This window comes from Chamaea fasciata, unplaced genomic scaffold, assembly GCF_029207755.1.
Source record: "Chamaea fasciata isolate MVZ Bird 193981 ecotype frontalis unplaced genomic scaffold, bChaFas1.0.hap1 SCAF_11, whole genome shotgun sequence".
In the NCBI taxonomy this organism is placed as follows: domain Eukaryota; kingdom Metazoa; phylum Chordata; class Aves; order Passeriformes; family Sylviidae; genus Chamaea; species Chamaea fasciata.
The window spans coordinates 4,906,806-4,929,314 of NW_027094096.1; the positions used below are offsets into that span (position 1 = coordinate 4,906,806).

General features: G+C 48.6%; 1 protein-coding gene across 1 annotated transcript; it reads right to left on the reverse strand.

Annotated features, from left to right (window-relative positions):
* Positions 1–660: 660 nt before the first annotated feature.
* STK25 (serine/threonine kinase 25) lies at positions 661–22,505 on the reverse strand. The gene is made up of 12 exons (XM_066194054.1): positions 22,381–22,505; positions 21,465–21,580; positions 15,101–15,331; positions 13,963–14,019; positions 12,815–12,923; positions 11,396–11,553; positions 10,962–11,147; positions 10,269–10,414; positions 9,288–9,402; positions 8,923–8,994; positions 5,419–5,555; positions 661–2,750 (listed from the first exon to the last, which is right to left on the reverse strand). Exons 2-12 carry the CDS (start codon positions 21,492–21,494, stop codon positions 2,711–2,713), a joined length of 1,281 nt encoding a protein of 426 aa, XP_066050151.1. The 5' UTR covers positions 21,495–21,580; positions 22,381–22,505; the 3' UTR covers positions 661–2,710.
* Positions 22,506–22,509: the final 4 nt, after the last annotated feature.

Here is a 22,509-nt window from a genome sequence, read left to right on the forward strand (position 1 = left end):
ATTCCCCCCAAAAAGCAAAGTCAGAAGTACCTTAATCAGTTCTGCTTCTTGGCTCCAAGGGAAAAACGGATAAGGAACATTGCAGAACTGGTTACAGCCTCAGCTGTGCCCTTCACCTCTGTTCCTGCCCAGGGAAGGACAGTCACAAGGGTTTAAAGACAAAGTGGCATCTCCAAAGTGCTCATCCTGTCCCTTGGGTCACACAGGCTGAGGATTGCCTGGTTCAGGCCCTGCTCATGCAGGGCCACATCCGTGCAGGGGATTGTCACCAAAGGGAGACTCCACCACCTCCCTGGGCAGCCCCTGCCCCACTTGAGCCCCCTCCCAGCTGCAAAGTGAGACAGAGGAAGGCAGAGATGCCCTGGTGCCAGCCAAGCCGGAGACTGAAGACTGCAGATAATGACCAAACTCCAGCAGAAAAGGCAGTGCAGTGTGCTCCAGTGCACAGCTCTACCTTTGCCCATAGTGTGGGCTTCCTGGAGTGCCAGCAGGAAAGATTGACGCGCCTGCAGCTGTTATCCTTGCACACACAGTACTTGGTTCTGTCTCTGGGGTCTCTGTCCTCTGCATGAGGAAGATTTGGGGAAGACCAAGAAGAATGCAGAGAAAAGCAGCTGGAACCAATCCTTTCCCCCTAATAACACAGTTACACCAGCCTCATTTGTTTTGTTACTTTATTGAAAGTGGCAGATCCCTTTCAATGTTTTTGAAAACTAAACCCATTGTTGCTTTGAATACTGGACGAAGGGTGTGGGGATTGTTTCCTTTAAAAAGTTTCCTCGTTACACTGCAGAGCATGCGAGTAACGACACAGGTACCTTATCAACACTGTTTGCTACTGCCGTGAACAGCACCTTTAAAAGCAGCAGGGGCCCTTGTGCTGCCTGCAGCCTCTGCCTTCCCCCTCTCCAATCATCCTGTCTATACATTAACTTCTTCTCCTGAGGGAAAAGTGGGTTTGTTCTGGTCTTCCTAACTGCAAGCTCTGAGCTGGCTCTCACCACAGAACACTGCTCTGCATCAGAGAGCCAACAGCAGCACCTCTTCTCTACTGTGCAAGTTCATAGTGTTGCTGAGCTTGGATTTATCCATCAGGATAAATAAAGGATAGTCATAAGGTAAAGTGAACCATACACCAGGATCAGGGAACATGTGGTCCCACGGAGCTACTTGCAGCCCAGCACTTCAAATCTGCAGGTCTGAATCTAAGTACCAAAAATCAAGCCTTGTTTCTAACCAAGTGGCCTGTCCTTAAAAAAAAATGCTGAACAGCTCCAGCCTTTGTTCTCAGTGGCTCTGGGGTGAGCCATATCATCCACATACAAACACCCAGACAGAAAGATCTGGGTAACTGAGTTCTTGCTGACTTCATGGGAATCTCTTTTCAGTTGGAGAGCAGCTCTCTAAACTATCAGGGGTTATTTTCCTAAGCCTCTTTTTCTAGACCTTTAAAATGTAGATTTAAGATCCGTGTGCTTACCTGAATTAAAGATTTGCTGTATAAACTAGTATAATACAGAAAGCAAAGCTCCTGGGGATAGCTCTGCTGGAATATCTTAGGCAGCCAACACAGCAGTAGATACTTTACTTTCTCTGCTACCAAACACCACCCCAGCTTGTCAACTGGAGCAGAGCCCTGGCTGCAGCAAGTCTGGATCCCAGGCTGAAGGAGGAGCCAGAAAGGGAAGGCTGAGAAAGAGAGGGAGGCCTGGAGCAGCTTTTGGGAATCCCCAGCCCTTCCACACTGCTGTGAGCCATCCAGTTTATGTCTTCCTGTAGAGCACAGGTTTTTGCATCAAAAACTGCTATGTAGTGTCCCTCTGCCTTGTGAGCAGCTGTTGTGTCCCCCCCATTCCCCTTTTTAACCCTCCTGCCCCACGTGGGCCTGCACAGCTCAGACCAGCACTGCCCAGCCTGCCTGTCCAGCTGCCAGGAGCACCAAGCACAGGAACTCCACCACTCCCACAAGCAAACACACCCACTTTGCCTTCTGCTCCCTGGAGACCCAAGGCAACTTCTGCTGTTGCCTGAAGTAGATAAACTAAGGCCTAATACAAAATGATGTCCCAGAGCCAAGAAAAGAACAATCAGCAAACCCATCCTCCTATGAAATGACAGGCTGGGAAAGAGCAACCATGTATCAGCTGCAGCACTGGAAAGCCTTGTTACTTGTGTGTGAAGGGCTTGAAGTGTTCCTTCAGAACAACTGGAGAGCTGGTCTCACTCTCCCAGAGGCCTTAAATGCCTGGAGAGCTTCCCAACATCCCTGCACTCACATTACTGCTCACAAACACTTCTTTAGGAAGGGCAGGAGACTAAACCCATCAGACTTGCCTGTGAAACATATTTCAATGGAAGAGAACCTCCCTTTTTCCAGCAGCCAGGCATTTACCAGAAACAAGCTGTGAATCAAACCAAGCCAAAATGGACACATCCATTGTAGGAAAACAATTAAAAACTGCATTGATTACATTGTAAAAACAATTAGACCGCCCATCTCGGGTTCTGCAAAAGGTCTGAATTGTACTTGCATTGCAAACCCCACCCTGGGTTATCATGGAAACACGGCTAACATGAAGGCTCTGAAATGTCCTGGGGTCCATCACAATGTCACATCCAACGGCAGATGGTGGTCTGGATTAGAGATGTAGTTCTTATGAAGCTGGAAAAAATCCTTCCCCCCTGACAACAGCAGCAGGGAACGCGAGTGTCAGCGGGCAGAGGTCAGGTGGTTCCGACTGTGTGAAAACCTGCAGGGAACAATGAACAAGGGAGAACTGCTCAGTGCTGCCTGTTTGAAGTTCTCACCTGGAATGGCACCAGCAGGTCTGTGGGGGAAGGCCTCAGGCTGCCTGGCTCTGTTCCCACTCCCATTGCCAGTTTTTGCTTGATGAAGTCCCGACAGACAAAACCAGCACTTTTAACAAAAAGCCAAGGTGGTTTGACACTTCTTCAGACTTTCAACATTCAGTTTTAACCTAATCAGAAGTTTTCAGCACTAGTGTTTTATGGCAAGAAAGCAACCAGGTCTTTGAGGTTTTGCAAGCCCCTCAAAAACCAAGCATCTTGTGCTTCTGCCCTGTCCAGCAGTGTCGTTTCTAGGCTGACAGGAGTGAATGATGCCGAAATAACCCCCTGTCTGCAATCATCCACACACACGTGTGCACCTCCTGCTCAGTCAGAGGCTCAGGTATCACAGGACACCTTCTGTGACCTCCATGGGTCAGCCACAAGAATGAGTGTTCTCTTCCTGGCCTTAAGTGATTATTAGATGAGGGCTCTACACAGTCCCATGGTATATTTGCTTGGAAGCTCCAGTGATGTAGAAAGAGAAGCCCTCTAGGATGGCAAATATAACTGGTCCTTAATATCTACAGCTCTTCTTTGCTTGACAGCAGAATGTAGAAGACAACCAGTGGGTGAGGCCCAGACAGCACAAGTTTAGGAAAGGTGGGTCCTGCATGACCAATCTGATCTCCTGTAGCAGGTGACCTGATCAGTGGATGAGGGAAAGGCTCTGCAAACAGTCCCCTATCCCAGACAGCATTCTCCTGGAGAGGCTGCAGTCCACACCTTGGACAGGTACACACTTTGCTGGCTTAAAAACTGGCTGGATTGGCTGAGTCCAGAGACTGCTGGGGAATGAAGTTACATCCAGCTGGGACTGATCACCATTAGGGCTCCCCAGGGCTCAGTGTTGGGATTAGTCCAGTGTAACGTCTCTATCCATGATGTGCACAAGGATATTGAGGGTCCCCTTGAGTACATTCACAGATGTCACCGAGTTGGGTGGGCATGAAGGCTCTGCAGAGGGATCTGGACAGGCTGGGCCAAGACTAATGGTGTGAGGTTCAACAAGGCCAAGTGCAGGTCCTGCACTGCAGCCACAACGATTCCCTGCAGTGCTACAAGTTTGGGGCAAAGCAGCTGGAAAGTTGCCTAGCAGGAAAGGACTTTGGGATGCTGCTCAACAGCAGCTGAACATGAGCTGGCATGTGTGCAGGTGGCCTGGAAGGCCAGCCATTGGCCTCGTGTCAGCAACAGTGACCATCCCCCTGTGCTGGGCACTGTGAGGCCCCTCGAGTGCTGTGCCCAGGGAAGGGCACAGAGCTGGGGATGGAGCACCAGGAGTGGCTGAAGGAGCTGGGAAAGGAGCTCAGCCTGGAGAAAAGGAGGCTCAGGGGGAACCTTCTGGCTCTGCACATCTCCTTGACAGGAGGGGACAGCCAGGTGAGGGTTGGGCTTTGCTCCCAGGGAACAGGGACAGGACAAAAGGGAACAACCTCAAGCTGCACCAGTGGAGGGTGAGGTTGGGAATCAGGAAGAATTTCTTCACGGAAAGGGTTGTAAAGTATTGGAACAGGCTGTCCAGGACATGGTGGAGACATCAGCCCTCAAGACGTTCAAGAAACAGCTGGATGTGGCACTCAGTGCTCCGGTCTAGTAGACACAGTGGTGATCAGTCAAAGGCTGGATTCAATCCTGGACATGTTTTCCAACCTTAATGATTCTCTTCTACTTAATAAGCACTTGAGTTACAAGGGACAAACTTTAACCCACCAGAAAGAAATGCTTAGAAAGCCTAAGTTCAAGGGTGTAAAGACTGTATAGTTTGGGTGTTTATAGGGGCAGCCAGAGCACAGAACAGCTTCTCTTGGTATGGTAAAACACTTCCAGCCTGCTAACCAGGGAGGAGCCAAATATTAAGTGTCTCTCTTGGTAAGGAAAGGGTGAGATTCAGAATAGCCTGTTGTGAAAGGGAGAAAAGCCAAATTCAGGTTAAATAAAGCCTGATAAATCTGTGACCAGGTTACCTGTGTTGGAACCTGCAACACATGGATGTGACTGGACTTGGTGCCAGCAGTGGAGGCAGGTTTGACCCAGCAAAGAACTAAATTCTACCAGACTACATTCCTTCACTGGTTTAATAAATAATTCTTGTCAGGCAAATTTACTTTTGTGTATACCTAAAGGTGGGCAAGCAGTGACAAGCTGCACGTAGCTGTGCTTTAAAGCACATTCCTTGCAATAAAACAGGTATTTATTAACAGAAACTTTCTATCCCAGAAATGATGCCAATAAGATTTTGCATAGTCCTTGCTGCCTGGGTAATGGGACCAGCAGGACATCCTACGTATATAGATATATGTGCAAAATGGAGATGAACAGCAGCATCTTCCTGTGCCCCACAACATCCATCTACACTACAGAAACCTGTGAGTGTGAGGAAAGGCTTCTGAGGCAAAAGAACTGCTTCCATTAAATGAAAGCAGTTCAAAGAAGTGCCATTGGAACTATTAAGGCAGCTGCCATCAATATTGACTTCTGTCTGTCTTGGCTGCTCAGCACTGACCTTTGCTCAGCCCTGGAGCACAGGAGTTTAGCTCCACCCAGCTCACACTCAGGACTCTCACTCACCTTTGGACCCGCTCCACCATGTGTGCTATCAGTTTGTCAGAGATGCCTGGGCAGGACTCCTCAGCCAAGCTAAAGGCATTCTCCAGCTCCTCCATGGCTCCCACGTTGCCTCCAGTCTGCTTGTGCTTATCTTTGAGCTGTAACCCAGAAACAGGGCATTAGGTCCTCATTTTGTTGCAGAAATCGCTGGTCAAGAAGCACGGCATGGACATTAAGGCCCTTTCCCTCTTATTATGATTCCACCAGGATGCAGGAGGGCACCCACATTCCACTTAAATGAACCAAAAAAAGCGTTGATTTGTAGGTCAGGAAGGTAGAAGTCCAAAGTCTGGGGTTTGAATTTGCCTCCAGGTACTAATGGCAATCAAAGCCCTTACCTAGCAGGATGTACTCTTAAACAAACTAAATGTCATAAGGAATGAACCAACAGCCCTGAAAACTCGTAAGTAGTAACAGCACAAAGAACTCCAGGTGTATCTGAAGCAGTACAATCACCTTTGCTGCTAATGACAGCCCAGCACCCAGACACACACACACGCTCACAGGCAGGTGGGGCAGAACATATCCAACACCAGGAGTTAGTCACCACCACTTTCAATAACCACAAAAGAGTCTTGAGTTGCTTCGAGTGACTGGGAGGCCAAGGAAGACAACTGCCACACCAGGGATCCTGAGCCCCTTGGCCTCCAACACTCCTCTTTAAGAGAGCTTTAGCCAGGGGGGCAGGGGAAGCAAGTCCACAACACACCAAGACCTCCACACACAGCACCCACCGCAGTTCACATCCCTCAGGGTCAGTGCACTCTGACTAAGCCTCTACTTGCACATGTTTCCAGTTTTTAATTTGAAATAGCTACAGTTCTGTTGAGAAGGAATGCCTGATGGGTCACTGGTGCTGACCTGAAGGAGTCTGTTGTTGAAAATCCTACATTTCCACTCCCAGAAGCAGTTCCCTACCTTCTTCTTCCAAAATATGGGGCTGCTGATATGACAGCCCCTTCCCCAGGGCACCATCACACAAGGGGCTGAACAACAATCAAGTATCCTGTTGAACCAGCAACATCTGCCAGCTTACCACTGTCCAGTTCAATAAGCTCTCATTAGGCCCTGCTGATTAAAGGGCTTTACATAAGCCTCGCGGTTCTTTGTCTCAATTGTAGGATCAGCTTTTCCTGTTGTTGGAGCTCACCTTTTCTTGGAAAGCAAAACAATATGAATGCTAATCCCCAGCTGCAGCCATTCCTGTGCGCCAAGTCCCCTGCTGGGAACAAACAGTTTTGGCCCAGCCAAAAAGGGCCATTGCCTCCCCAGTGGGGCACCGGGTCCCTTCCACAACTCTGTGGGAACAACCCACACACACCTCTGCTCAGTCAGAAGTGGTAGGGGTGTGGAGGGCAACTCAGTTACACATCAAGGATACAGATTTCTTAGGACTAAAATAGTTGTGATGCTAAAGCCAAGGATTTGATGTGTACCTACCAAAGGCTGCCCACCTCAGAATAAGCACAGGGTCTGGCCTGGAGGTAAGGTGTCAGTTTATCATCAGCCTTTGATGCCAAGCCCCTGAACTTCAGCTGGCCCAAGAGCCTGTGATGGCAGCAGTGTGTGCTGGGCTGTCTCTTCCCACTGCAGAACAGTTCTCTAGAGGCTCGCAGGAGTTAGAGCATTGCACTGACCTCAACCTCACCGGGCCCAAACATCATTTTATCTCCCCGCTCCACAATGTTTCCAGATTTGCAGTTGTCCACACCTGTTAACAACTCCTCATGGGCTGTATTCAACATTAACATCCAATAACACACACGCAGGGAAGGGAGATGAAAGACTATAAAGAACATCTTAGTCAGATTTCCATTCACAAAGCCCAGCTTCAGCCCCTTTAGGAAACAGGGGATCAAGCCTAGCTGGTTTAAGATGCAATCATACAATAGTGAGGACGACAAAGCTTTCAGCTCTAGTTTCCTACCAATAGCAAAGAATAACACATCCAACCAGCAGAAAAGCAGATTTCACCTGGAGAAGTCTTTCAAGTCCCCTCTACTGCACACAAAAGCCAGGTTATTTCAGAGCCTGCCCAGAAACCCTCCTGCTCCCACTTCCCTTCAGTGAGATCTGCAGAGCCAGCAAAAGTCTAATCAGAGGAAAGGGGGATCAACAAACTGGGGCAAGGGAGTCAAACTAGCAGAAATGAAATGTTCCAGAAGCCACTTCCTGCCTGGAACTGGTGCAGCAAGGTGAGTAAGGAATAGCACAAAAATGCACTTACAGTCACAGCCCTGAGCACTCTGCCCCAGGAGGCTCCTAAACTGAACAGAGACCCAGACATCAGTGACTGCGCTGCACAAACAAACTGCATCGCAAACCAACATGGTTTTAATGTGGTTTCATCTCATAGCCCTAGGCCTACAAGACCCAGGTCACTGGTCTATGCTCTGACCTCTGAGAGTCAAGCCCCGTGGAGCACAGAAGAGGCCAGTGAGATAAACTCCCAGTTTCCAAAGTGGAGCGGTCTCAAGAGCCTGCTTTTCAGAATGCTCTCTGGATCCTGCCATGCAGCAAACCCTCTTTCCACACAGCAGCAGACCCGAGAAAAGAGTTAAGTCCCTGGAGAAAGCATAACTCTCTGCTGGGCCATGCCATCAGGATCCAGAAGAGTAACTCCTCAGGACCAGAGCAAGGGTTGTCAGTCACCAGCATCTCAAGAACAGAACCCTGACAGGCAGCATCTAACTGATTTCTTCCAAAGCCCCTCTGCTGGAAAGAGCAACCAGAGCTCATAGCCACCAGCCCCCTTATGATTATCCTCCTCTTCCCTGACAACATTACTCAGCTGGAAAGGTGAGCTGTCACCCCTCTGCTGATACAGACACCATCCCATCATTAATGGCAGCTCTTACTTCAACTCCACAGCCCCATCCAGACCACAAGGCAGGGGAACTTGGTGAACACATTTTCTCTGCCTGCCTTCCAGAAGCTAGGTGGCAGGGAACTCCCTAGTCTTGGCATTCTACCAACCAATAACAGTCTGTACAGATGAAGAAATGGCCTAGTAACCAGCAAAGCCAATTCCTGCTCCAACCCACCTACCTTCCCCTCAGTAATTCTGCCGTGGACATGCAAAGTGACAGGCTCAAGCACCTAACTGCTCTAACAGGAGCTGCACTTCAGCCATGGACATCAGAGTCTGGAGCTGCCCAGGCACCAAGCCTAAGATGCAGGTAAGAGACAGATACTTTTCTATCAGATCCTCACCAGAACCCAGATTACCAGAAGGGAAATGCCTTTCTTCCAAACACAAGTGTTTTCAGGAGGACATGCTAGGGACACACTCACTTTCCCCACATATGGTGTAGCCCTCTAGACTGGTAAAAATGCTTCAGAGTCCCTTAACCCTACTAGATACCTCACCACAACCTCCCTTCTCCAAATCCTTCCCATTTACTTATCACTGTCAGGTATCTCTTCATCTCCAACTAGCAGAGACACCAAGAAGGTTCTACTCACCTCCCCAAAAACTGGGTGAACAAGTGTGGAGAGACACTGTGACCGTGGTTGCCTCTTGATGGGCTCAGTAGGCTGGAAAGCAACAAGAAAAGAAGTTACAAGCACCAGCAAAAGCTTCCAGGGCACATGAAGTATTGAGCCTTTGGTGAATTCCCAGCACCTCCATAGCAATCCCATCACCAGATCGTGGGAAAACCAAGTCACAGTACCCTGATGATGTGGAAGAGGCAACTCTGGAGCACCAACCCTTGCTGCCAGACTGAAGTAAATTTCAGACAGAAGATGAATGCGTGGTGGCTTCCCCAAGACACCCAAAAGCTCACGTTTGTTCAGACCACTTCAGAAAGACCAGACAGCACACAGACCTTCTGGGAACCATGAAGAGCCATTCCTTTGTGCAGCTTGCTCAAGGAATTGGGGCGAATGGTTGGTGGGAATGTCCAGATTGGACCCTGGTCTCCATCCTCTGCATCTCCATCACTGCAAATGGAAAGGGAAAAGTCAAGACAGAGCCTCACCTCCATACATCGGAGGTTTGCCCATACTTTCCCAGAATCACGTGTTCCCCCCACCTGACTGCCATATTGCTGCAGTCCTTCAGGCTTTTCCTTATCCCAGAAAAACTTCTGAAGAGAAACCACTTCAGTCTAAACAGCACACATACAGCACCAAGGAGATCTGAGCAAAGTACTACATCATGTTTCCAAATCACCAGATTCACCTCTCTGATCCAGCCAGCTTGAAGAAGTTTCTAGTGCTAGTTAAATTTAGGAGAATTTCAAGACAATCCAAGCTCACAATGTGAGGGGCCAGACTTAGATGTTATAAGCCAATCTCCCTGAGTCCTTGGCCATTCGAGTCGCTGCCACTAGAGGTGAAGAGCAGCTCTGTGACTCCATTCTGGCAAGGAAATGCCCTTCCCACACCCAAGGCCCACAACTTGACTGTCCTGCTCAGCAGTGCAAAGATTCACCTGAGTACACACGCACACCAACACAGCTCTTGCACAGTTACTAAAGCCTGGAGCTCTGTAGTTAATGAAAGGTGCATGAAATACAGGCAACAAGAGCCCAGTTCTACTGGTTACACGCAGACTAAATATTTTGTATCAGTACTCTGATTCCTTACACTCAGCAAAGAGGCTCCACAGGGTAAGACCAGAACAGAGAACTGAGTCCTACTGAACAGGAGGTAACAGCCTGGCCCTTCAGGTAGCATTCACTCCCACAACCAAAAGCTCAAAGGTAAGATCTCAGGTGGAAAAAGCACCCAAGCTGTTTGCAGCAGGCTACCCTGAGGCAAGCAGGGGCAGCAGGGATATCCCTCCATGGAAAACATGTACGTACATATCGGAATCACCAGAACTGGAATCCTCTCCATGGCCCTCTGACTTCCAGCGCTTGAATCGGTCGATCAGCTCCATTAGGAATGAGGTTTTCTTGGTGTAGCGTGTGATGAACTTGTGCTTTAGCAATTCTTTAGCTGTTGGCCTCTGGAGCAGATAAGGAGAGCATGTCACATCTAACCATCTCTGCACACTGAACACACAACTCACTGACTTCAACTGCAATCACAGAATATCCTGAGCTGGAATGGATGCACAATGATCATCAAATCCAACTCCTGGCCCTGCACAGGACAGCCCCCAACAATGCTGCCAATCCCCAACAAAGTGTCTGAGAGTGTCATACAAATATTCCTTGAACTCTTGGCAGCCTAGGGGCCATGACCACTGCCCTTAGGAGCTTGTTCCAGTGCCTGACCACCCTCTGGGGAAAAAGCCTTTTCCTAATATCCAACCTAAACCTCCCCGATACATCCTCATGCCGTTCCCTTAGGTCCCATTGCTGGTCATCAGAGAGAAGTGATCAGTGCTGATCCCTCCACATTCCCTCATGAGGAAGGTCCTGCCAGGCTCACGTATCCATCCTGTAAGCTCAGCAATTCTCTCTCTTTGTGATTCTGGAACCTTCTTGTTGAAGGAATTTTTGACCTCTGCTGACCTTTACCCCAACTCACAGGTGGGCAGCAATACTCACAAATCTAGGATCCTTATTGAGGCAGGCTTCCACAAACTCCTTGAAGGGCTTGCTGTGGTGACCCTCAAGTGTTGGAGGGTTGTTTTTGGGGATCAAGAAGAGAACCCTCATAGGATGCAAGTCAGAATTTGGAGGCTCTCCCTTTGCGAGTTCAATGGCTGTAATCCCAAGGGACCAGATGTCTGCCTGGAAAAGTGAGGAACACAGAACAGCAAGGAGCAATTCTACAACATGAAAGCACAGTTTTAGGACAGCTAATCACATAAATCATATGGGGCATTTCATGTCTAATACACAAACTTCTCCAGCAGACTCTGCATCACAACAGAAAAGAGTAATTCCTGCAGTAAGCAGCACATCCAATCTCCGCCCCTGTCCCAGCACCACCTCATGTATAGTAGCCCCAAGCAGCAATCCTCCTGCCCCCAGCTCACCTTGAAGTCATAAGCAGACTGTTTGATGACCTCTGGTGCCATCCAGAATGGGGTCCCCACAAAGGTGTTTCTCTTGATCTGGGTGTCTGTCAACTGTCCAGCCACCCCAAAGTCAGCCAGTTTCACATCTCCTTGTTCTGAGAGCAGCACGTTGGCAGCTGTACACACAAATCAGAAATTAAGTTCACTGGCCTAAGAATCACCTCCAGCCCACACAGAACTGAATACTGAGCTGAGCCCTCCTGTGCCATCCTCCTTCACCCAGTGATAACCCTCAGGCTGGATTTCCAGCCTCAGGCCCATTCTCATGCTTTGAACTCCACTGGGTAACAGGGAACAAGCTCATGCACTTTTCTCGATCAGAAGGGGAACATTGCTAGGGTAGGAGCAGGGAATAGATGTGAAGGGCCACACCATCAATTAGATGTGACTCCTGTCCACACAAAGAAGGGAGGGCAACACAGTCTCTAATGCTCTTGATTTTTTTCCCAGAATAGCATTCATCACAGGTTAAATAGCAGACCCTTGTAAAGAGCTCAAGTTCCACTCTTGTACTAGTTCCCACTCACTCATAAGACTGTAACACTGTGCAGGTGTGGGAATGGGGGTTTTCTGTAGGACTCTTCATTCTGAAACCCTACCTAACAACTTTCAGCATTTCCACACCACTGGCAGCTAACACTCCTGCACATCTTGCAGTGCTAGAAATGTGCAGTCTCACACAAAAATCTTTTTTCCCCATCTCCCTGTATGAGGTTTCTGTGCCCTGCCTGCTCATCCTGTGCCCTGCCTGCTCACACCCCCTCCTGCAGTGGGTCAGAGCAGAGAGCATCCAGCACTGGCCCAGCCCCACAGCACCATCCCTCCATCCTCCTGCAGTACTTTGATGCTCTGGGCCTGCTGGGACACTGCTCTTTGAGAGGCAGAGGCCAGCTCTCTCTACCCTGCACGTGGCCAGTGACTATAAAAAACAGCAGGAGGATAAGCTGACACAAGCTGCCCTGATTTTCTAGGGCTGTGAACCCTACACGAGGACAGCTCACTTCTGCTGTGAGCCACAACCACAACAACCAGCACACACACCCCTGGGGTCCAGCAGCAAAGCAAATGCCCAGACACAGGTCAGCCAATATCTAAGCATGCCTTTCATTGACTCCTTTGCTTTAGCTCCCTGACTGTCCAAACTCCAAGTGCCAGAGGAGAGCTACAGATCCTTACTGTTACTCTAAACCCTAAAGACAGGAAAAGCACGAGTTGTCATACAGTGACAAGCATCATTGAGAAAACAGCAACCCAAAAAGAAAAGCAGAACTGAGAAACAGTCTTTGAAGCTTTGCAGATTATGGTGAATATAATACCTCTGAGTATTATGTTACTAACATGCCTTACCAGAAAGGGAGCTGAGCTCTCCAGTCTTACCTTTGATGTCTCTGTGGATCTTCCTCTCTGAATGTAAATAATCCAAACCCTTTAGGATTTCTCTCAGGATAGTAGCTATGTAAGTCTCCTCCAGTGGTCCTGGCTTCAGCTGATAAAAGGCAGAAAGATGACTTAAAAGAGGGTGACTGATGCCTTGGGTCTTCCAGGCTCTCAGTTTGTTACTTGGAAATCTTGGCCAAGCAGGTTGTACTCAGCAGAAGGCACCTTCTTGCATACCTGATGCATGTGCTACAAGCAGAATGCCGGTGTTTGCACCTGGCAGCATTCAATGGAAAAACTTTAGGGGATTTTCGCAAGTCTATCTATCTTAAAGGCTTCCCAAACAAACAGCAGTTCATCTCTCTCTTTGGCCTGGAAATACGTTGGCCAACAGAACGTTTTAACAGTCTGTCTTGTTCAGGTATCTCTGGTAGTAGGCAAGTACTGAATTTCAGCCTCTGAGACACGAACTCTCAGGCTGTGGAGCACTGTATCAAAGCTCTTCTTCTTTCCATCAGTTCTCCTTTAACCAAGTCCTGCCTTCCCAGTGCAGTAACTGAGCTTCTGACACTCAGATAACTTCTGCTGATGACAGACCCCCACTACACCCTCCTCCAAGTCACTGCAGGCTCAGCAATTTCCCCTACATCGTTAGTTGCTGTTCTGGAAAAACAGGGGTTATTGCCCTAAGGAGAAGAGAAAAATGCTGTGACAGAATACAGGGCAGCAGACCTTTGCCTATAGGTAAATTCTGCATTTGTATTCTCTCAAAATTTGGGGTAACTTAATCACAGACCATGTCTTTACTGAGCTATGAGAGTACTGAGCAATACCATGACTCTGACTAGAAGTACAGATTTGCACTGCTCAAAAAAAGTGAGCACTGGCTGTGCTCACTTTTCAGTTCACTGGCTCTTTCCATCATACAGCATGCTGGACAACAGTGCTGGGACAGGTGAGCTCCATGAAAACATTCCCTCTGTCCTGGGATAAGCATAACCAACACGTCTGTCCTGCACTGCTTATCCCTCGGGCACAGGGCTGCCAAAAAGACAGTATGTACCAAGTGAGTGTCTGCCTTATGGGCGTTTCACAAACCAAGTCTTCAGTCAGTATATTTCACAGTCCAGAACTTGCCACTTACTCACCAAATCCAGGGCTGAACCTCCTCCCAGGTACTCCATGATTATCCACAGCTTAGTGCCCTGCAAGCAAAAGCACAAATCAAGAGCAAAGACAGGAATAAAAGCAGACAGAAAAGTCAAACACTCATGAGGCAGCAAGACACAAGAGTAGCCCTGCACACAATCCAAGAGATGCTGCACACTGCAGTTCTCAGGGGCTTAAGGAAGGAGCCCCAAGCTCCCTCTCTTCTGCTGACACAGCATTACAGAGGTGGACCTGCCTTCAGCACACTTCTAACTCTCAGTCTGCAGTTTTACCTGGGCAAATGCCCCTACAGGCACCAGACTGCCCAGCCCACAGATAAGCTTATTCCCAGGTTGGAGCCCTTTAGCATCTCTCCAACACCTCATCCAGCACAAGTCCTTCTTGGCAATGGCAGGGAAGCAGCCTTTGATCCCATTAACAGGGCTGCCAGCTTGAAGGCAATTGGCAAGACACTCCTACTCCTCAGAGAAGAGATTCCATGCTGAGGTTCACAGGGTCCCAACAGAAGATAAGCAGCAGGTCCATGAAACTATAGCAGAAGGCTGAGAAAAGGCATTATGCCCTTTGAAAAATAAGGGAGGAATATTCAGGACCCAAAGAGGTCAGGAACTGTTTGCTGCAGTCCCACTGCTACATTCACCTCCAGCACCCAGCATGCCTAGGCCACTTCTGATCAATACTACTTCCATTAGGGATTCCTAAATCTGTTCTCAGTGGAAGCAGTATTAGTAGTCCTGCACAGACTCAGTTCATATTCTTTTTACCATTTCTGACAAAGTAGTTTCAACCTCCTCTTTTTTTCAGAGGCATAAATCCCTCAGTGATATTGCCTTAAGACTGCTATTCTGGAAAAGTATTCCATCAACTTCCTTTCCAGAATTGTCAGACCAGGGAAAGTTCAGTCTTCAACAAATTGCTCTCCAGTGAAGTGCCCTGCTCTTGGTACAACAAAGTACAGGGCACTTCATTTCCATGCGCCCAGCAAGTGCCTTAAAGCCCAGTCTGCTATTAAGTGCACATCAATGCAGTGAGCAGAGCACCATCCACTGCAGCATCCCCAGAGGAGCCCTCCCCATTCCCAAACTGCTGGCAAGCAATCCCCGTGGTTTGTCCTACCTTCAAGTAGGAGCCATAGTACCGGGTAATGTAGGGACTGTCACACTGGCTGAGCACTGTGATCTCCTGCTGAATGTCCTCGATCTCATCCTCAGCCTCCTCCAGGTCAATGATCTTGATGGCCACCACCTCCTTGGTGCGGTTGTCGATCCCTTTGTACACTTCACCAAAGGAGCCTTTCCCGATGCGCTCCAGCTTGGTGAACAGTTCCTCAGGGTCCACCCTGGAGTGCTAAACCACAAAGCAGAGATGGGAAAATTCCATTAAGTTCCATTAAGGCTGCAGAGCACCACACATACCCCTACAGCTCATCTCTGTATCTCTGCACCTACTGTGCTGATAAAGGCACCTGAAACTCACGTATCCTAAACAGTCTTACAAAGTTAGCACAGAACAGATTCAAGATTAGAACTGAAGAAACCTTTTCCACAGGCTTTCCAACCCTGCAGATCACAGTGGAGGAGGAAAAGAAGGGAAGCCCAGCGCAAGAATGTCAGCAAATATTGCTATGGAAAGTGTCAGCTCCATTGGGACAGGGCTGCCCAACTGCAGGCACCAACTGGTGCCAAAGCAGCTCCATGAGCAAGTGTCTGTTCACACTTCAATACAGACCAGCAAGGGGTACCAGAACCAGCTTTTCCTTGGAGATCTGGATGAGAAAATGGGCACAAGCAAGAGGCCATGAAAATGTTTCCCTCATTAGCCTTCCTGCACTCAAAGACTGAAATGATTAGAAAGATCTGCACCCTTCCCTACTTGTCTGGAGGGTGAAATATTACAGTAATATGAATTCACATTTACTGTCCTCTCTGCTGCAGTCTGATTTCCAGGCAGCACTCAGCCCAGCTCTCCTCAGACATTTGCTGACGGAGCCTCACATCTTTTGGAAGATCGGCAGCAAGGAGGAGGCAGGAGAGCAGAATGGACACTCCATCTACCTGACCTGCTTTTCTGTACCAGCCTCTTCTCTGGCTGCCACAACCACGTGCAAAGGCAAATAGCACCTCCTTTGTTAGAAAAGCACATCAACTAGGCAGTTACTAACAGAGAAATACTGACCTTTTAACAGCAGCTGCACAGTTGATTCTTTATTAAGGTGAGTATGGATAAGAAAGGGAACAAATCACAGTGACTTTCTCATGCTATTTAATTCCCACACACCAAGAGGTCCTTCATGCTACTAAAATACTCTTTGTGACTAGTTTTTCTGCCTTTTTTTTTTTTAATAGTTTGAAAAAAACCCCTGGAAAATATGGCCTGACCTTAGGAAGCAGCCAAGCCATTAGAAGGAATTTTCCACACCCAGAACTTCTCAGTCTCACCTCCAGCACGTCACCCAGTGAGAGTGCTCTCTCACAAGGGCCTTGAGTTGGCAGATTTTATCAGAGAACACAGAAGCTGCGTTTTTCCATCTCACACTAGGTTCTAGCCATCACTGAGCAGCCCAAGGTGTTGCTTAATGATTAAGCCAGTCTGTCATCACAGGTTGTTTGCCTTCTGTGCATTGCTGTAAGCCAGGCTCAGGTGAGCTTTACAGGCAGCTCACTCAACAGGATTTCCACACAAACTCCAGTCCAAGATACAGAAGGATAACCAAATATCCTTTTGCATCCATAGCAACCTCCAAACAGGCTGTACTTTGAAAAAATGCACTGTAACAGGCCAGAAGGGATGTTCAGAGATAAAAAGAACTGGAGATACAGAGCAGAGACTGGAAAGAGGGAGGTGGGGGGAAGAGAATTTGAGCTTGAGAAATGTTATGGGACAACATGAAAATGATGACTGCAGGCAGGGAGAAGAGTCTGACTAGTCCAGGCTCACTACAGACTAGGAGCAGTTTCCACCTCTTGACTGACTTGAAGGAAGGGGCAAGAAAGTGCCCCAGACATTACTGTGCACAGTGACCTACTGCACCCTAAAAGTGCCAACACATCAGCCACTCCCACACATCAGGGAGAACAGAGAGAAAGAGGATCATCTCCTAGAAGCACCTGCTCAACTCAGAAAAGAAACATTACCCACATGAATACTGCCGGGAAGCAAATCATCAAGAAAACATTTCCTCCCCTCCCATGTCACTTTTCCATGAGGTAAGAAACAGCAAGGTGGAAGTAACTGCTCTGCCCTCAGCTTGGTAGGGCACATCAGAGAATCAGGACTGATTTCTCCAGATCAAGACATCAAACATAAGAGCACCAGCTGTGGCAGGCAGCTTTTGGGACAACCACCACTTTATGTAGCATGCTCTGTAATTATGGACAGCTTTGTAAACATGCTTCCAGACGTGGATGTTGCTTTATCCTGTTTCCTATAGAACAAAGAAGTTCAGGTAGGTGCTGTGAAGGAGACAAAGCTTCCTGACAAGCAGATAGAAATTCTGCCCAGGGGACTCAGGAAAACAATGTAACTGATGGGCAGGTGAGACAGGCCCACCCCCATTAGGGTGGAAACATTGGGACACTTACCTCCTTTATAGGTAGTGATTTACCTTCCCAGTAGTGACCTGGAAATGTTTTAGAGCTCGCAGGTGGCAGAGGCAGAGTCTGACTCTGTGGAGGGCCCAAGGATGAACAGCCCTTGATGCACTGGCCAAAACTCCAGAAATCAGTAACAGAAAGAACGCAGGGAACCAGCACAGGGCCAAGGGGGGCAGAGTCATTCCAGCCACAGTTACAGTCTCTGGACACTGCTGGAGGAGCACCGTTTGCTGATGAATTTCTTCCCTTTCTGTAAACAGGGAGGAGGAAACAGGCCCATCCCCAATTCAAGCAGGCCAGTGTCTACTCAAGAGAACACCTTGTGAATTATCACTGTGGACACCACAGAAGAAACTGCCAGGTGGCGTTTTCAGCAACTCTGAATTTCCACAACAAACTAAGATGTCCTGCCTGCAGGACATTGATCAAAAGCCCTTGCCCATTATAAAAAATCCAGTTTGAGACACCACATGGTGACCTGTGCTGACAAACAAAAATGTTCAGATCTGTGGGCATAGAAGTCACAGCACCCACCAGAGAGCAGCACAAATGCAGTTCCACCAAGAACAGAGAGCTATGGAACTGCACTGCTCTCTCAGGAGAGAGAAGGATGCACTCCATGAGCCTGACTGTCCCCTTCCCCAGCACACCTGCAAAGCACCATGGTGAGAGGTCTAACAAGCACCATCCCTCCCTCTCCTAAATATGAATTATCTCACTACCAGTCATCTTGTTAGAGAACTACCCTGGCTGGAAATCCATCTTCTGGAATTACACTGCTACAAACACATCTGGAAAACCTCATTAGTAGGAAGCAACAGAATCCAGATGAAATGCTTTACACCTGTTTAAACGAGTATAGATAACCCAAAGCAGCTTATTAGGACCTGTCACCTTTGCAACTGCTCACCAGCTTCTTGGGTTCTCCCCATTTTTCTCCCACATTCACAGAACCCATCAGAGCTGAAAAACGGAGCTTCAGGTCAGCAGCAGCAGCTCCTTGTTCTACCACCACATGCGAAGCCCTTAAGGGATGGTCACTACCATTGCAACTTTTTGCTTGACTGAATGCTTGTTACACAGCAGATCTGAAGCAAAAAGCTTCCTACTGTTCCTGTCCACTGAGAGCAGTCAGTCAGACATAGAGATGGGCCAGGCAGGACTGGACAGGCTTTGGAGGGAGAGCACACAACACACCATCTCAGTTGGAAGTGCAGGAAGGGAATAAAAATGCGAGGGATGATGACAATTTCCTAATAATGTGCTCCACTCCTGCCCTCCGGGATCCAATCTCACAGCACAGGAAAGAAGGATGCTCTGTCCTGACAGGTGTGGGACTGTTTGCCATCCTGACTGATGATACCATGTTCTAAAACAGACCAACTCACTGCAGCCATCAGCAATTAGGAATTGCAGTGTGTTATGAGACAAGCCTGGCAGTAACACCAGCTGCTTCATGGGGAAAGAATGGTTTTGGCAGCTCTGCCACCTCCAGCTGCGGAGACATGATATCCACAGTCTTTGAGAAGATGTGGATAAGTACTAGAGAAGAAGGGTAAGTATCTGCCCTCATTTCAAAGCTACTGCCTGGAAAGATAAGCTGCATATTGGGAACAGAAGCAAACACCATTTAAAGCTGAAGATCTTCTCTCTGGGCCGTGTCCAGCTGGATCTTACTCTCAAAATATTCAAGAGCAAGAATCACGCCTGCATTTGTTGCATAAAACACTGAGGGGAGTTTAAACCCTTTTGGAAATGACAGCTCCTTAATCTGGGGCAGGTTGGAATTGGAATTATTGCTCTACATGGGAGAGGTCTATATCAGAAGATTGCCAAGGCCACAATAGTTTATTTGCTGAAGCTGACCAGGAGCGTGGCAACTACAAAGGGTTTATGTGGAACTACAGCCACATTTAGTGTTATTTCTGATTGGTGCACCTTCCAAACAGCCAAACAAACATAATTTTGCTCTGCCAAACACAGTGGAAGAAGGAAGTTGGTTTTACTAGAACTCATCTGCTCTTTTTCCCTCATTGCTTCCCCTGCTCCCCAACTTCCCACCCAGCATAATGAACACTCTGGGATACCAACAGTCTCTTTGGTGAAACCAGCTTTGTATCTGGAACCATCTGAAAGCTCCCCTGTTATATGAAATGAGTGCACAGCTCTATGCCACTGCCAAAACCTGGGACAGTTTTGAATTTCTGGAGCACAGAGAAGAGGGAAGTTTGTGTTGAACACCTTGAAACACACGTGTTTGTCTGAGACTCTTGGCTCTCTTTATAGACAGTATTCTTTTCCTTCAGGAGGTGAAGCATTACTTAGCCAAAAAAAAAAACCTAAATGGCTTCTCCAAGGTGAGGTAAGGAACAGCAAATCTAGAAACAGAGCTCAGATGAGAGTTTTAAACACAGTAACTAACATAAATACATCGGCTGGCAGATAGAGCTCCACAACAAGACTGGAGGCCTGCAGTGCTGTGTGTTCACAGCACAAGGGAGCCAAGGAAAGAGAGAAGACAAGCAGGTGGGGCAGGGAAATGGGAGCCCAGAGGCAGAGCAGTCTGGGCAGTGGCCTAAGGTAACTCTGCCCATCTGCACCAGAACTGAGAACCAAAGACAAGACAAGCCTCTGATATCTCAATGCAAGTGTCAGTCTCTTGATTTTCACAGCACCTCCCACTGCTCCCTAAATTCCAGTGAAGAAAATTTCAGGCCAGCTCCTACTGCCCTCCCAGCAAGCCTCAGTTACACAGATTGCACCAGGGATTCCTGAAAAGACTGGAGGACTGGACAACACAGATTGGTTTCCTACTCCAAGACCAGAGAGAGAGTCATGGGATGACAGGGTCTGAGAATGCCTTACATTTCCATAATAAATTTACAGCTGAAACCACTAGAATGCTGATAAGCTTCATGAGTGAATGCTCCTCTGCAGCTACAGAACTCAGTTTTCTGCCCTAACCAGACAGTATCCTTCCTCTTCCCTCCCTGTACAGTGACTCAGCCAGGCATTATATTTACATTTAATTCCATACACACTTTGAGGAAACAGTCGATGTGAAAGACAGCATGCAAAGGTGCACTGCAAATCAATTTTAAATCAGTAAAGGTTCAGAGAAAAGCATTAGCTCAAACCACTAAAGCTTTTAGTAATTCTACACCTAGGAGCAGAACAGAATAATGCCCCCAAACTCACAAAACATGGTTTAACAAGACCTGTATTCTGTGTTGACATCTGCCAATAATCAAACACACCCCACAACCAAATTCAGAGGGAAGAAGATGCAAACCAATACTATTAATGTGGTTTAGCTTTTAGTCCCACATCCTGGCATTATCCTTCCACAGTCCTCCCATGAAAATGTCATCACAACAGCAGCATTTAACCACATCCACAGAGGCTGAGATCTCTTAGAAGAGTCGTGACCCAGTATCAAATATCACTGCCTCTTATTCAGCAATGTTACATGGACCATTTTTCTGAGACTAATGCCATGAACACTTTAGGAAGGTATGTCTGGCAGAGCCAGCATACACAGTTTTTCTGTTCCCATTTCTAGACTTCCTCTTCCAAAAATACTCAGAAAGCCAATGACTCCTGTCTCCCGAAAAAGAACACAGTTAATCCCAGAGAAAAGCTCCATAGTGGGTGAACAATTCACTTTCTGCATGGCTGGAAACACAACACTATCAGCCCAACACCAGGCACAGAGTGAGACACAGGTCAGTCAGCTAACAGGAGTAAGCTGAGACCTGTATGAGAGAGATAAAGAGTGGCAAAGAATGATTTTCTGGTTATTTGTTTGAAACCCTTGTATCAAGAGCAAACACCATTATGCAAACCCTTGAAGAGGGTTTTAAAACAAATTTTTAATCACCACTTACCTGGCTAGCAAATTCTCTCAGGTGAGCCATGCCTACAGGATGGGGTTTTTAGCAAAATCAGGGAGGATTAGGATGTTGCAGAACACCACAAAAGCGATGATTTCTCCACTGGTCAACTGTAACAAGCAAGAATACATAGCTCTCAAGTGAGGTTCCTGGAAGCTGGCTCATTCCCCTGAAGAGTTACCTGCATCTTTTTCCACTCCTTGATCTGAAGTGCTCCTTGAACCTGCCAACGCGTTCTAAGTATGCTAGGCCCTCCGTGCACACCGCGTTTCTGAATACTTTACAGAAATGCCTTCCAGATGTGTCAAGGAACCCAACTCTAACGTAATACACTGACCAAGACCCAGGCTCCATTTTGCCTACCATCACCTCAGCACGCTCCCCAGTATCACAGCTAACCCCACAGTTCTACTGCCTCACCACCACTGCCAGCATCGCCCCCAGACACTCCTTTTCTCCAGCTCCTCCTCAGCAATCCCCTCACCGAGAGCACTCCTCGGCTCCCACTGTCCCCGGTGCGGCCACCGGCAAAGCTCAGCTGCTCAGCACACACCTTCCTCTCCAGGGAGCCCCAGCCCCGCACCACCCCGGCCGCTCCCTCTCCGCTGCTCCCCAGCTCTGTTCTCCTCAGCGGCCCTTCCCTCCACCCCAGCAACAGCTGCGCCGCAACGCAGCCCGGCCCGGCCCTCTCCAGGGCCCCGACCCCGGCATCGCCCGTCACGGCCCCACGGCTGCCCTGCACCGCCACTCCCCGCCCGTCCCACCTCACACCCCAGAGATCTCCCCCCCTCACGCGTTTCCCTCGCCATCACGGGCTACTCAGCGCGCCCCCCCTTCCCGCCCCGCCCGGCACCCTCAGAGTCCCCGTGTGGCGCATGGCCGCCCCGCCCGGCCCTGAGCGCTGCCGCACCTAGGGGCAGCGCCGCGCCGCCGTGGGGAGCGCCATGCCGGGCCCTGGCGCACGGAGCCGCCGCCGCCCCGGGCTGCCCCGCGACACCAGGCGCGGCGGGGGAGCGCCGGGCCGGGCGCAACAACACGG

Coding starts and splice junctions, on each gene's coding strand:
- STK25 (XM_066194054.1), bottom strand. CDS start 21,494: ATGGCTCACCTGAGAGAATTTGCTAGCCAG. Junction 14,020..15,100: donor ACTATGGCTCCTACTTGAAG/GTAGGACAAACC, acceptor TTTTGCTTGCAG/GGCACTAAGCTGTGGATAAT. Junction 2,751..5,418: donor ATGGTGGAGCGGGTCCAAAG/GTGAGTGAGAGT, acceptor TGTTCCCTGCAG/GTTTTCACACAGTCGGAACC.